At 36.1% G+C, this 16,104-nt stretch overlaps 1 protein-coding gene across 2 annotated transcripts in view; it reads left to right on the top strand.

Annotated features, from left to right (window-relative positions):
• Positions 1 to 1,479: 1,479 nt before the first annotated feature.
• LOC135093709 (torsin-1A-like) overlaps positions 1,480 to 16,104 on the top strand; it is a 50,088-nt gene continuing 35,463 nt past the window's right edge. For both annotated transcript variants that reach the window (XM_063993240.1, XM_063993247.1), the window contains exon 1: positions 1,480 to 1,778. In XM_063993240.1, coding sequence (XP_063849310.1) covers positions 1,565 to 1,778 — 214 coding nt within the window. In that variant the 5' untranslated portion in view covers positions 1,480 to 1,564. The remainder of the gene's footprint in view (positions 1,779 to 16,104) is intronic.

Raw genomic sequence — 16,104 nt, 5'->3', positions numbered from 1 at the left:
CCTGGGACACAGTCATGTAGTGGCAGCGGCTGGCGATTAGCGTCGTACCGTAAGATAAGGGGAGTATATTGCAGGCACAGGTGTTGCGTAGGCGAGAAACGGGACTTTCTTTCTCTCTCTCTCTCTCTTGGCTTCACTTCTATTTGGCATCGCAGTGTGTCGTAAGCGGGAAGCGGGCGCTCTTTCTCTTTCTCTCTTGGGAGTCGCCATAGTTCCTTACATAAGGTCGGTCCTTCCGTGATTGGCCAGCACACTCCTGCTTTCCCGACCAGTCACCTTCCATGCCACTTAGGGTCTCTAGGCTGCTTCCGCTTGCAGTTACTGCATCATATTGCCAACGCCTAATTTCACTACCTGGCAGCACAGTGCTACCAATGACACCCCTGCCGCAACAATATATATATATATATATATATATATATATATATATATATATATATATATATATATATATATATATATATATATATATATATATATATATATATATATATATATTTTTTTTTTTTTTTTTAGGAGGGACACATGAAATCGTTATGTTTCGCTGTGTGGAGTGGCAAAACCTACCCCAGCAATGTTCAAAAGATGGCTGTCATAATGTCACATGTTATAGGAGTCGTATTACGATAGTACGAAGCATCCAGTGGATGTTGTTCCCTCAAGCATATTTTGAAACTTCAGCCATTTTCATTGTCTGAAGGAAGCTGGTCCAGAAAAGAAAAAAAAAATGTCCTCGAAAAAAGTTAACTAGGTAAAGAAAAGGAGTCCAAATTCAAAGCTAGTTATTACACTGCAGATATCCACAGTCGGTTTGCAATTCTGATATATTACATCTACTTACTCTCATTATTATGCCTCTCTATGGCACAGTGACAACACTCAGATACCATACTGTTTAACACAAAGTAAATAGAAATAAGAGTCTTGGCTTACGTTATATTATTTTTATTCTCTTCGAGCCTTCAAGTACTTACAAACGTTCGCTATGTTTGTGCATCTTCCATGAATTAGGAGCATAATTTTACTATACTCTATAAGCACTGTTAACTTATTTTACTCCTGTATAGGAGTATAGGGTTGGTGATAACATAGCCTTGTGGGACACCACCAAGGATTCCTTGGAAAGCACTGTACGCGTTTAAGTCCGATTTCGCTTTCATCTTCACAAACCCATCATAAAACTGACTTTCTTTGAAAAAAAAGTATATATATATATATATATATATATATATATATATATATATATATATATATATATATATATATATATATATATATATATATTCAATTAAATTCTTTATTCCTTTGTATTATCATATGCATCTGTTTAGGGAGGGAATTTGAAATATAAGCTCTTGTGCAATTATCTAAGGCGTACTTATAGAATATCAGGAATGTCTAAGCTTATCTGAGTTTAAGAAATATAAATAAATAGATTAATAAATAAATTAAAGAATGGTTAGATAAAGCCAGATAGTGCTGTTCCAAGGAAGCCTCCTTCCATGCGCAGCTGAGCCACACAGGACGTAAACAAGAAGCACGCCATAGTGTACACGCCACCAAAATGAAGTTATCTATACCGCATAGTCGTCTCGGGCGGATACTTGTTTGTTTGGCGTTGCTGATGAAGATACCAGAGAGCGAGGGGTCGGTGCCCCTGGGAGTGTCAGCTCTCGGGGTGGCCGGGGCAGCCCTGTACGCGGGCTTTGAAAAACTCCGCTGCTCCTTCTATGAATGCTGCGCCCCTCGGTCCCCTTGGATTCAACCCAATATGACAGGTGAATTTTTGTTATTGGTCCCCAGTCATAAGAAAAAAAAAAGTAAATTTGTAGTTTCACCCAATATCCCCAATCTTTACCCACACCCTCCAATCCTTTCAGCAAGCTTGGGGCCCTGTGGGGAACCGTTTTTTTTTTTTTTTTTTTTTTGTGGGGGCCACATACTAGTGATATATAGACTTTGAATATGTAGGGAAATTTCCCTAGAAGTCAAGGAAATTTCCTAAATGTAGCAAACCAAAAACCTATTATAACCAGGGGGCTGTGTCCCCCTTGAACCCCCACCATCAGTATATTCAAACACAACCAGAAAATTAAGGTAACCTAACCCTACCTAACCGAGCCTAATTAAAACTTACCTAACCTTACCTATCCTAACCTATCCTATCCTAACCTAACCTAACCTAACCTTACCTTACCTAACCTAACCTATCCTATCCTAACCTAACCTAACCTAACCTTACCTAACCTTACCTATCCTAGCCTAACCTATCCTAACCTAACCTGCGCAGCATTGATAACAAACACATGATCACACTCCAGCATTGATAACAAACATACAAACACACTCACTATCCTTTCAATGACTGTGGAAACAGGATCCCAGCTAAAAACTGAGATAAATCTTTGAAATTCCATCCCGACCTTATTATTTGTTTGCGACAAGGTAATATGGGGTTAGAAATTCTCCTAGCAGTGTGATCTAGACCGTGAGACACTTCATACTTACGTGCGGTTTATTGGGGGAAACTGCAATTATACCAAAAAAATATATATTGTATAGAGTTTTATTGTAGTTTTAACTGATACAACATGAATACACGTAGTTGTAACCATACCGACAGAGTTGGATACTTGACTTTAAACTATTGCAAACCCCAACTCTGTCGAATTCATAGGTTCTTGGTCCCTTATAATTAAGTAGTACATCACGTGCCTTAAATCTGCAGTTTTGTACATCATTCCCTAATATTCCCAGCTATATATATATATATATATATATATATATATATATATATATATATATATATATATATATATATATATATATATATATATATATATATATATATATATATATATATATATATATTAGAAAAGTCTAATTGGCACAAAAAAGGAGTGCACTAGTAAGAAATAGACATTTTTCTATGACACTTTTCAATATACTTTGTCACAAATTACTCCTGCTGCAGATAATTTCCCTAATTGGAATTTTTCTTAAGGCTTTCTGACTGGCGAGAGTGCCAATTTTGCATAATCTAGATCAGGTTAGGTTTGTTTTGGTTAGGTTAGGCTAGGTTGGAAATGTATTTTGATGCCTATGAAACAAAATAAAGTGATAAGAAAAATTCCCTGCTTTCAATAAAATTTTTAGGAAAGTAATCAGGCATCACCAGTAGTCACAGCCATATATAAGTAGTGCAAACAGGTGAAGGCTGGGGCAAGAATGACCATCACATGGTGGATGGCATGCCAATTCATTATGTTTGTATGGGAGTGAATCAATATATTTCTGACTTGCATCCTGAGTGCTGATAGTTTGAAAGGGACGGTGATGAATCGGGTGTTATGTGTTGCCGAGATAGTTTCATATTAATCTTATATTAGTTGGGCGAGATTGAAAACTTGCTTTTTTTCAAGGAGAACAATTTTGGAGAATTATTTTTAATCTCTGTTTGAAGGCTTGTTGACTAATGGGACTTGTAGCAGATTTCAGCTTTGAGAAATTTCAGTCTTTTATTCATTCTGAACTTGGAACGAAAATTTATACCAAACTAAATAGCTAAGGACAAAGAACAAACAAAAAATAACTAAGACCACTATGTTATTGCATTGAAAGACAGGTTTGGATTTAGAGGATAATCAAAGGGGCATCCAAAGGGTGCATCTGTTAGAGGTGCTACCTTGCTATACAGAAGTATGATAATGTATAAGTATTTTGTTTAATTTAATGGTGTTTATTACAATAATTTTTGAGCAAATTAGAATAGCTTATTGAATTCCTTTACAGTATTATTAGTGTAATGAGTGCAATACCTTTGTTTTTTCTGTAAGAGCTTATGCTTCTGAAATTCAGTAACTACTTCATCCTTATGAACATTTCATTTGCTTGCTCCCAGCCATTCATCAAATTCAGCCATTACTTTCATGGATAGTATTAGAAAGAGTGAATGCTTTTAAGCTGTTACAAGAAAACAGGTATTATCTGGTAAAGTCTAATAGGGAGTTTGGTAAACTAGTGAGTGTCACCAGGTGGCAGCACCAGATGTCTCCTTCTCACACATAAGAGCAATATCAAATATGCCTACGGTGTCATTCTGTATACATAAGGATACAATGAACATATACAAGACACTGTTCTACACGATTAAAATTGAATGGTACTCATGAACAATAGTATTTAAGTTAATTTTCTAGTGAATTGGCATTCAGATTTATTTGGTCATCTTAAGGTATCCAAAATAGTACACCATTGACCGGAAGCATATTAATGTAGATGACAGTAAAAATGAAGACAACATGTCTGTGCCACTTACAGCTCCAAATTATATAGATCAAGCCATCCTGCACCCATGGGGGATGGTGTGTTCTGGATAGCTGGATTTTCTGGCTGGTTGAGTGTTACTCATAAATGTTCAGTTTTTCAGTAAAAGCCAAAGTAAAGTATCGTACACTAGTATTTGTAAGTGTGACAGATACAAATGAAATAAAAAGAAATTAAAAAAACAATATAAAAGGATTGTACTTACTCTTGTTTGATGCTCTTGTTTGATGAACCTCTTAGATTTCTTCTATGATATTCTGAACCTGTGTGATGAGAGTAAAGTGGTAGATATAATATATCTTGATTTTCAAAAGGCCTATGACAAAGTCCCCCACAAACGTTTACTGATTAAACTAAAATCACACGGTGTCCAAGGCAGTGTGTTGGGATGGGTAGAAAACTGGGTAACAACCTTGAACAAAGAATAGTAATAAATGGAAAAGCATCCAAGGACATTAACATAGCCAGCAGGATGCCACAGGGATCAGTCTTAGGACCTATTCTCATCCTTGTTTATATAAATGGTATAGATGAGGGTGTTACCAGTATGATATCAAAGTTTGCTGATGACACCAAAATAGTGAATTCTGTAGTCTTTAATGAACAAGTAGTAGAAATACAGAAAAATCTTGACAAGTCAGAGTGGGGGCAAACTTCGCAAATGAGTTTTAATGCAGATAAGTGCAAAGTGCTTCACATGGGGTATAGAAACAAGAAAGCAAAGTATATTTTAAATGATACCCAACTTAAAAGTGTTGACAGCAAAATTGATTTAGGAGTAACAGTATCGAGCAGCTTAAAACAACATACAAATACAACAGGCTACAACCTTCCCCTGGAACAATTTTAATTTTACTACTACAGAGTGGCGATATTAGCACCAATCCCGGCCCCCAGTGTAGCAAAGTGATTGAAAATAGTGTGCAGACAAGAGAGGAAGGTAAAAGACGCCCAAAAAATACATGTGCGCATTGTGGGAGAGGAATTATTAAAACCAGCAAAACAAAGGAATGTGAAGAATGTAGCTGCAAAGTTCACATAAAGTGCATGAAAAATATAGTACAAAATAAGAAAAGTGAAAGGAAAATATGTGAATTGTGTAAAAAAGGCATTTACAGGAACAGTAAATCATTAATATGTGATCTATGTAAAAAAGAAACTCATCTAAAGTGTATTAGTGGTAACAAGAAATACGTTACATGGCAAGAAAAACAGTGTAAACACATATGTAATTTGTGGTGTCTAGCTGAATTGCCTTTCCAAGAAAAGCATCACACTGCAAACGCACAGATAAATGAAGGTACAGGCAATATAAATGAAGAAGTTAATGAAGAACATACTGACATCACTACACCATCAAAAAGTGACAACAAAATTTATGAAACTTTTAATAACAAAGGGTTACACATAGTACACATAAACAGCCGCTCACTCATGAACAAACTGGAAGAAATAAAGATATTGGCACTCAAAACTAATGCGGCAGTATTGTGCATTACAGAAACTTGGCTGGACGATTCAGTTACCAACAATGAAATAGAAATTAATGGATATCAGGTAATAAGAAAAGACAGAAACAGGAATGGAGGAGGAGTGTGTATATACATAAAGTCATGTTTAAGCATCAACCAAAGAAATGATGTTGACACAGAGGGACTTGAAGTGATTTGGTGTGAAATACTTTTGCCAAAGACAAAACCTATTATTATTGGATGTTGCTATAGACCTCCGCAGCAAAATAATTTTTTAGAATTGCTTGAAGAAAATATCACAAAATTTTCCCAAGATGATGAAGTTATAATTCAAGGTGATATGAACATATGTGTTCTTAAGAAAACAGGACAACTGTACAAAAGATATGTAAATTTAATTAAAATGTTTGGTATGGAACAACTAATAAGTGAGGTGACCAGGGAAACCAGTAAATCATCAACTATTATAGACCATATTATATGTAGCAAACCTGAAAAGATTAGTCTACAAGGAGTACTGCCAATAGGAATTAGTGATCACTATATAACATACTGTACTAGAAAGACAGTGAAGGCATGTATAAATGGTCATAATAGTATTAAGATCAGATCAATGAAGACATATAATGTACAGATATTCAATGAGGAATTAAGAAGCCAAAGCTGGAATTGTGTTTATGAGGCAGAAACAGTTGACGAAGCATGGAACAATTTTAAAAACATTTCCATCAAAGTAATTGACAAGGTAGCTCCAGTAAAAGAAATTAGAATCAGACAAAGAACGGAACCATGGATAACTACACAAGTACTAGACATGATAAAAGAAAGAGATAGACTCTTAAGTGAATATAAAAAGGATAAAAACAACAAATATAAATATGACAAATTCTGCAAATCAAGGAACAAACTACAACAAAACATAAGAAAAAAAAAATCTGAATATATCTCTGATAAAATACAAGAAAATTCTAACAATAGCAAGAAATTATGGAAACAGCTCAAAAACTTAGGTTATTCTGGACAATCAAAAGAGAATTCAAAAATAGTGCTTAAAATTGAGGATGAACTGTGTTTCAACGGAAGGAAGATAGCAACATACTTTAACAAATTCTTTACAACAGTAGCATCAAGTTTGGTTAGTAAGCTGCCATATGCAGATAGAATTTTTAACACTGACTCTTATAATTTTAAAAACTACTACAGATCCAAAGGACTCATAGAAAATATGTTCAAACTAACCGGGGTAACTGAAGAATACGTATTCAATATAATAAGGAAACTAGAAATAAATAAAAGCACAGGCTTAGACTGCATACCAGCAAGGTTTATAAAAGACGGTGCACCAATACTAAAAGGTCCTATAACTCACATTATCAATAAGTCAATTTATACAAATGAAGTACCACGAGGATTCAAAGAAGCTAGAGTAAAACCACTGTACAAAAAGAATAACAGACAAGAAGTCAGTAACTACAGACCGGTTAGTATCCTTAATATAATATCTAAAGTACTAGAAAGAGCTGTTTATGATCAGTTATCAGATTACCTTAAAGCAAACAATATCATTTATGAATTTCAATCTGGATTTAGAGATAGTCATTCCACAGATACATGTCTGATTCATTTGTTAGACCTACTAAAAACTAATATATCGAAAGGGGAGTATACAGGCCTAGCTCTCCTAGATCTGCAAAAAGCATTTGATACTGTTGACCATCATATCTTGTGTGAAAAATTAAGAGCAATGGGTGTAGAGTCAGTGGAATGGTTTTATTCTTATCTAAGTGGAAGAAGTCAAATTGTGAAGATAGATGAACATTGCTCGGAAACCAGAAATGTATCCTGTGGGGTACCACAGGGAAGCATTTTAGGTCCACTCCTGTTCTTATGTTATGTAAACGACATGAAAATCAGTGTCTCGTGTAAACTTTTGCTATATGCAGATGACAGCATTTTGATTGTTCCACACAAAGATGTAGATTTTATCAAAAATAGACTAAGAAAAGAACTTGAATCATATAACACCTGGATGATAAATAACAAGCTGTCTTTGCATTTAGGAAAGACGGAAATTATGTTAGTTGGATCAAAAACAAAATAAAAAAATGTAGATGATTTTAATATAACATGTTTGGGTCAGGACATAAATGGAGTAAAATCAGTAAAATATTTAGGAGTTCAATTGGATCAGTGTGTTTCAGGGGAGCTAAATTGTAATCAGATAATCAAGAGGATAAATGCAAGGTTAAAATTCATGTACAGACAAGCAAAAGACCTTGATCAAAAAATTAAGAAAACCTTATGTAGCTCTCTAATTCAACCTCACTTTGATTATGCATGTTCCTCTTGGTACTCTGGACTGAGCGATAGATCTAAAAAACAACTACAAATTTGTCAAAACAAGATTATTAGATTTATTTTAGGTTTAGACCCTAGATCTCATATAGGACAAGTGGAGAGAGAAAAAGTAAATATGCTTAGTGTCAAGAATAGGGTTAAAGAATTAAAATTAAGCCATGCACATAATATCCATAACAACAGAGGACCAACATATCTAGCAGAACATTTCCATAGGAAAACAAATACCCACACAATTAGGACTAGAAACAATGATTTAAACTTTGGTATGTCAATTGCAAAGGGTCCCTCAGCACATACCTTTTATCATACAGCCATTAAAGACTGGAATTCATTACCAAAAAACTTACAAAACATACAATCCAAACACCTGTTCAAAACATCTCTCAGGAAATATTTACAAGATGAAGAAAGAGCTGCTGAGTCAAATGATTTTACTTATTATTAACCATGATAGTCATAGTGAAAATACATTGTAATTTTAAATTTTAATTTTATGGATACAGTTGGCAAATGATTTTAGGGTCTAGTATTTCTGTGTACCAGAGTTAAGTGTATAGTGATTCCTGTGCTGCCCGCCCCATCTTGCTGCATAAAAGGGACCCTACTGGAAATAAGTTGCTAAACTTTAGTAGGCTATCCTGGATGAAGAATCTATGTACATTAACTGGTGTGGTACTCTGCCTGTAATGCACATGAATAATCCAAATAAACTTACTTACTTACTTACTTACTATAACCTAGCTAACAAATGTTCAGGAGTCGTAAAGAAAGCGAATAAAATAATTGGCTTAATCAGCAGAACTTTTGAATATAAATCCAAGGATACAAGCCTTAGATGACTTAATACAGGTGTTTAAATTCAGCAAAGGTATTGATAACATGGACTGCAGTAAATATTTCACGATAGACTCTTCAAAATACATGCAAGTAAATGGTTGCAAAATTGTTGTGAAATCCTTCAACTTTCATGAATCAAAAAAACATTTTTTCCACCGAGTAGTAAATCTATGTAATGGGCTTCCTTAAGATGTGGTAGACTGCAATACCATGGAGACTTTTAAACACCGTCTTGATAAATATTTTGCCTGCAGTCCACAGCTAACAGTGTTTGTTTGTTAGTGATTAACTTCCTTGCCTTCAGGAAATATTTTCTTTCATTCCTATAAAATTTCCTTCGGGTTTTTCCTTCTCTAACCCCAGTATTTCTTTCCAACCCATTTTCCTGTATGGCTTATGCTGGAGGGAGTGGAGGGTGGGAAGAGAGCCTTCTGCTTTCCTGTCCTTTTCTTCTACTGTCATCTTAGTAATCCTAGGTCAGATCACCACATGAACACCACAAGTTCTGTTGTGGCCTATTTTTCTGTGTAACTGTATGTAACTCATCTGTGTTGATACTTATGTAAATTTTCAGGGTACACACTAATGTTCCTTATTTACCACTATATATGTGTTGTAAAACTAGCTCCTTAATGCTAATTTTATTCATATGTATCCAGTGTTGGCATTAAAAAAAAGCTTGTTTTTTTTCTTTATATATATATATATATATATATATATATATATATATATATATATATATATATATATATATATATATATATATATATATATATATTTCATATCAAAATTTAGTTTTATAGCATATTGCTAAATGAGTTATATATATGTACATATAGATAAAAAATGTTGAAGTAGTCAAGCCTGACCCATTCATTTAACACAGGCTTTGTCCAACCAGGCCAACCTGTATCAGCATGACCTAAACAAGTGTCTGTTCTTCATTAATAGGAAGTGTCAAAATCTTTCAAGATCTAACCCCTTGTGACTTCTGGCACTTAGCCAGAATTATCTCCAATAACTTTGCTTCTTAATCTTTCCCTCATTTATTTCAACCTGATGGCACCACTGCCATCTCATTTATTTCTAAAGCTGAATTCTTTGTTCAAACCTTTGCTAAAAACTTTATGTTGGATGATTCAGGGCTTGTTTCTCCCTCTCCTCCACACTTTGACTACTTCGTGTTACCCATTAAAATCCTTCGCAGTGATGTTTTCCATGCCCTCATTGGTCTAAACCCTCAGAAAGTTTATGGACCTGATTGGGTTCCTCCTATTGTTCTCCAAAACTGTGCCTCTTTGCTTGCAATTTGCCTAGTCAGACTCCTTCAACTCTAACAATCAATACTATCTTTCCTTCTTGCATGAAATTTGCCTACATTCAGCCTGTTCCTAAGAAGGGTGACCATTTTAATCCCTCAAATTATTGTCCTGTTGGTTTAATTTCCTATTCATCTAAAGTTTTGAGTCTATCCTCAACAGGAAGATTCTTAAACATCTGTCACTTCACAACCTTCTGTCTGGGTTCCATTGAGACTCCTCTATTGTTAATCTGACTTTCCTTAATTAGTCTTGGTCATCCTCTTTTAGGGATTTTGGTGAAACTTTTGATTTTGGTTTAGGCATATCAAAAGCTTCTAATGGGGTCTGGTACAAAGCTTTGATTTCCAAACTGTCAGGCTTCTATCCTCTCTCATCTCAAGTTTCCTTTTTGACTGTTCTGTTGCTGCTGTGGTAGACAGTCACTGTTTTTCTTCTAAATCTACTAACAGTGTTCAGGGTTCTGTCCTGTCACCCACTCTCTTCCTATTATTCACCAATGATCTAAACCAAACATCTTGTCCTATCCACTCCTACACTGATGATACCACCCTGCACTTTTCCATGTCTTTCCATACATGTTCAAGCCTTCAGGAAGCAAACAGTTCTCGCAAGGAAGCCACATAACATCTGGTTTTTGATCTCTCTAAAATTTCTGATTGGGGCAGAGCAAACTTAGTATTGTTCAGTGCCTCAAAAACTCAATTCCTCCATCTATCAGTTTGACACAACCTTCCAGATAACTATCCCATCTTCTTCAGTGACACTCAACTGTTCCCCTTCTTCTACACTGTCCTTTACTTATAATCTAAAACTGGAAACTTCACATCTCATCTCTAGCTAAAACAGTTCCTATGAAGTTAGGCATTCTGAGTTGTCTCCGCCTGTTTTTATCACCCCCCAAGCTGCTAACTCTGTACAGAGGCCTTATCTGTCCATGTATTGAGTATGCTTCACATGTCTGAGGGGTTTCCACTCATACCACTCTTTTTAGTCAGGATGGAATCAAAAGCATTTCATATTATCAACTTCTCTCTTCTAAGTAACTGTTTTCAGCTCTCATTGCTGCATTGTTGCATTTGTTGCTATCTTCTAGTGCTATTTTCATGCTAACTGCCCTTTTGATCTTGTTAACTGCATGCCTCCCCTCTTCCTGCGGCCTTGCTGCACAACACTTTCTTCTTTCTCTCACCCCTATTCTGTCCACCTCTCTAATGCAACAGTTAACCAGTACAGTAAAATCCCTCTGATCCGGCATCAACGGGACCGCCGACATGCCGGATACTTGAATATTGCCGGATACTTGAATAGAAGTGAAATTATGTCCACAATCACCATCCTACACTCACGCATCTTACCATAACAAAGATCAGCTGATCTTAATCAGCAGCTGATCTGATCAGCTGCTTAAGTGTAAGCACAACACGCTTCCTCTTTTCTACAACTTTAGGCATGATGAAGGTGTCAGGCGATAAACAGTGCACACGCGGGACTGAGTCACTGAGTAAACACAGTGCAGTGGGCTGCAGATGGCGTGAAGCAAGGCGCTCTGGTGGCGAGGGGACAAAGTATGCCTCACGTGGGAATTTTAATAGATTTTATGAGTACACATTGATTTTTTATTGATTTTAAGGCTCGGGGAAAAATGTGCCGGATACTTGAAGCTGCCGGATACTCGAATGCCGGATAAGAGGGAGTTTACTGTATTTTCAATCATTCGTCCCTTTCTCTGGTAAACTCTGGAACTCCCTTCCTGCTTGTGTATTTCCTCCTTCCTATGACTTAAACTCTTTCAATACACTTATCCTTTAATTTTTTATGATTGATTTTGACTCTGTTTCAGGACCAGCACTTCAGTGGGCTTTTTTTTTTTTTTTTTTTTTTTTTTCTCTCTCTCCTCACTCTCTCTCCCCTCATCCAGTGCCCTTCCTACATGAAAATAACACTTCAAACCCTTTGTTTCACTCTAGATTACTTTTTAAATGCTTATTTAAACTAATTTACATATAAACATGAAGAATAAACAAAAAATTAATAAAAATCCCGAAAAACTAACCCCCCCAAAAAAAATAGTAGGTTGGGTTTAAAAAAAAAAAAAACAGGTTTTTTTCCAACTGTATGTATCACTAGTCAGATGAAGATGGGGGGCCATCAGGGTTTTCTTCCACAAGCATAGGCCTATCAGCCAGTGTATGCTCCAACACCAACAATGTTGATTTTGCTCCAGTGCAACTGATGTTTGCATTACATGTGGGTGGGACCTTCGGCATGGCAGATAATTAAAGAAATTGTATGGATCTAGCAGAAACACTTAACTAACAAACTTGTTGTTAATGCAAGTGGTAGGGAGTACTCACAATGCCACCAGTGGCGGGAAAGTGAAACATTCCACTTGCACTATTTGGCTGGTGCCAATTTCAAATATTTGTGATTTTTAAATATTATTCTATTTATTTATTTTCCCATGAAAATTGCTTGAGAATTCCGGATAGTTAAATGCTAGATAGCTGGGGTTATACTGTATATGGAAACAACGATTTTAATTGAAAATAATGTCTTGGTGAGAGTAATGCTGTATATCTAACCAAAACAAACATCTTAGTTGAAGTTAACAAACACGTAGTTGGACAACCAGTTAATTCTTGCTGCAGTATCCATGTCGCTACTCCATGAACCTCTGGCTTCCTGTATTCGTCTCCCATTATGCCAGTACAGTTCTGAGAGATGTTTGTTGTGGTGTTCAATTACCTTGCCATGTCACTCGCTTCCTGAAAGAGATGCTAAAATCTCCACGAAAATAACTACATCCATATATCACAATGTTGCTGAGTATGTTATGTCATACTGTATAGTACATTCTTATTTTTATCTTTTTCATTGTCTAAATCAATAGATTTTAGACTTGTAATATGCCATTTTTAAAATAATGGTAACAGTATGACTTGTAATATGCCATATTTAAAATAATGATAAGAGTATTACTAAATATTCATGAAAATATTTTTGTTTTGACCAACTTCTCTCAAAATTATCCATATATGATATTTAAAAGTTGATGCAGAATTTTGAAAGTATCCATGATAAATTCTCTATGCATCTGCATGCACATGGAATGTACAATAACAGTATTTTAGCTCAGGGGACATGCAGTAGTGACATCTGGTGGATTAGTTCTGAATGAAATTCTAAATTTTTAGTTTTGCATGAAACCATTAGATTTTGCAGCTGCTTTGCTACAGGATGCAGTACTCCTAAACATTATTATGATTGGTTAAGTCCCTGAGTCTCTGCTAATGTTTAGGGGCATTGTTTATTACCTTCAGTATTTTTAGCTGTGATAATGTCTGATCTTCTTATGTTTGCTTGTGTAACTGCACCTTACAGTTCATGCTTTTGATGGAAAAGAGAAGTGTACTTTGAATTGGAAGAGCAGAATTAGAGAGAAAGAGAGAGAGAGAGAGAGAGAGAGATTAATTATTATTATAAAGAATGAAAAGGATAGCAAACAGCACCAAACCTTTATATTCTCTCTATGCTATTTGATTATATTCCTTTACACTACTACAAGTTTTTATGGTAAAATCAGTGAGGTTTACTCAGACGAGGTTGATACTGCAGTACTCACCCATATAGTAGTCTTCTCTCTCTCTCTCTCTGCTTCTTTTAAATGATGTTTAGTTCAATAAGAAGTAATGGGGATGTGGAAACACCAGGTCACTAGAGTTTCTGTATATTTACAAGATTTACACATGGGCTTGTTCTGTGGCAAGACTGCCAATCAAACAAGTCACACACCTGAGCACCACCAGCACCACTTTGCTGGCACCCAGTACTGCTGGGATTGTGGGCAGCAAAATTTGTCACATTATCAAATAACAAGTTTATTACTTTAAAAGAAAAGTTACCATTAGATTGATAGTAATATTACATAGATAATGAAGAAAATAAGTACAATTTTTCATATATATATATATATATATATATATATCCTTCTCTACATCTTCTAAATATGAGTATTATATAAGCTTAGTTAACATTCACATTCACCTAACCTCAGTACACACAAGCCAGGTAGGGAGGAGGAATAAGAGGAGGAAAATCTAATACAATAATAATAATTAATAATAATAACAACAACAATAACCAGCCCTAACTTAGTAGAAAAGGTAGAACTGCATAATGGAAGGCAACTTCCTACACACCCCTCTGAGTTCAGGACTATTAGGTCACATTATCTTCAGCCAAGGTCCTGATATGGCATCACAACTTTAGGTTGTTTGAAGTTTAGGCCATAAGACATTTAGGCTGCAATACCTTGTAAGATGTTTAGGATGAAGAGACCAGTAATACAAAAGTATGATTATACTGTCTGACACATGCTTGATGTACTCTACAGAAATACAACAAAGTGTAAGTACCTCCTTAATGTGTGAGTGAACAGCACTAGATGTCATACATGACACTCAAGGGAATCTGCCTTTCTTCACACTGCCTGTCAGCAGTAGAAGCTACACCCCTTTTTGGTGATGTCAAGATATACATTTCTCATTACTACCCAAAAACTAGTCTCAAAGTCGGCCACTAAAGTCTATAGCTTCATATCTGGTAAGACCCTCTAGATGCACTATGAGATCTTATTGTCTCTCTTACACTTTTCATTTAAACAAAAAGAAGTGGGACTTATTTCACTTGTTCCTTTTCTTTTATATGACCATGGATGGAATGAAGTTTTATGAAAGGAGCCTTTACAATACACATGTTGAAGCTCTTTGTCTAGGTATGTTGGCTGGTTTGTTCGGGGACATCAAATGATTGGTGGTAAGTTTAATGGTGGGAGAAGGACCTTACACCCATGTTTCATGTTTTGATTATCATCTTAAAGAAACTTTTCTTTAGCTGTTTGAGTTGAGTTGAACAATTCTCTCTCTCTCTCTCTCTCTCTCTCTCTCTCTCTCTCTCTCTCTCTCTCTCTCTCTCTCTCTCTCTCTCTCTCTCTCTCTCTCTCTCTCTCTCTCTCTCTCTCTCTCTCTCTCTCTCTCTCTCTCTCTCTCTCTCTCTCTTTATTTACACAAATCAATACATAGTTAAAGAGTATGTTACAAAATATTTTTACATATAATGTAGCACTTTACAGGCTAAAGGGAACATTTTTAATGTTTCCCATCTAAAAGCCTAACTCTAAATGTTACTAACAATTGTTACTCTAGTGCTTATGGCAACCAGATGTTCACACATTCCTTGAATTGCTGCAGATTCATTTTACTGAAGTCTATCTGTGCAGCAATTAAGGTGTTCCATAGTTTACCATAATGATGGACATACTGGTGTTGATGGTGCTAAGTACGGCATCGACACTGAAATAATTCAGCAGGCATTAAAGTGACAGCCTGGGTGGTCACTTGTGCCTGCCACAGGGGCTGGTGGAGAGCTTGGAGATGCGGGATTCGTTGTTGCTGTATTTTGTACATCACAGCGAGGCCCCGCTACATCCCTGCGATGTTGAAGGGAGTGGAGCTTTAGCTCATTTCTGGCCTCACTCTCCTTTATGAGCCTCACTGCCCAAGCCTGTACCTTGTCCAGGAAGGAAAGATGCCTGCTTGCCGCTCCTCCCCGAGCAAGGCATGAGTACTCCAGGGAGGAACGAACTTGAGCCTTGTACAAGATCTCCAGGCCTTTGTCGTCAAGGAGCCACGACATCCTCCTGAGTGACGCCAGCTTACCCGAGGCCTCCCTGGCTAGACACTCTATGTGGTGCCTGAAGGTCAGCGTGGAGTCATATATGACCCCCA

The sequence above is a fragment of the Scylla paramamosain genome, chromosome 3, assembly GCF_035594125.1.
Source record: "Scylla paramamosain isolate STU-SP2022 chromosome 3, ASM3559412v1, whole genome shotgun sequence".
In the NCBI taxonomy this organism is placed as follows: Eukaryota; Metazoa; Arthropoda; class Malacostraca; order Decapoda; family Portunidae; genus Scylla; species Scylla paramamosain.
The sequence above is the reverse complement of the archived record's forward strand: the minus strand, read 5'-3'. Positions and strand labels throughout refer to the sequence as shown.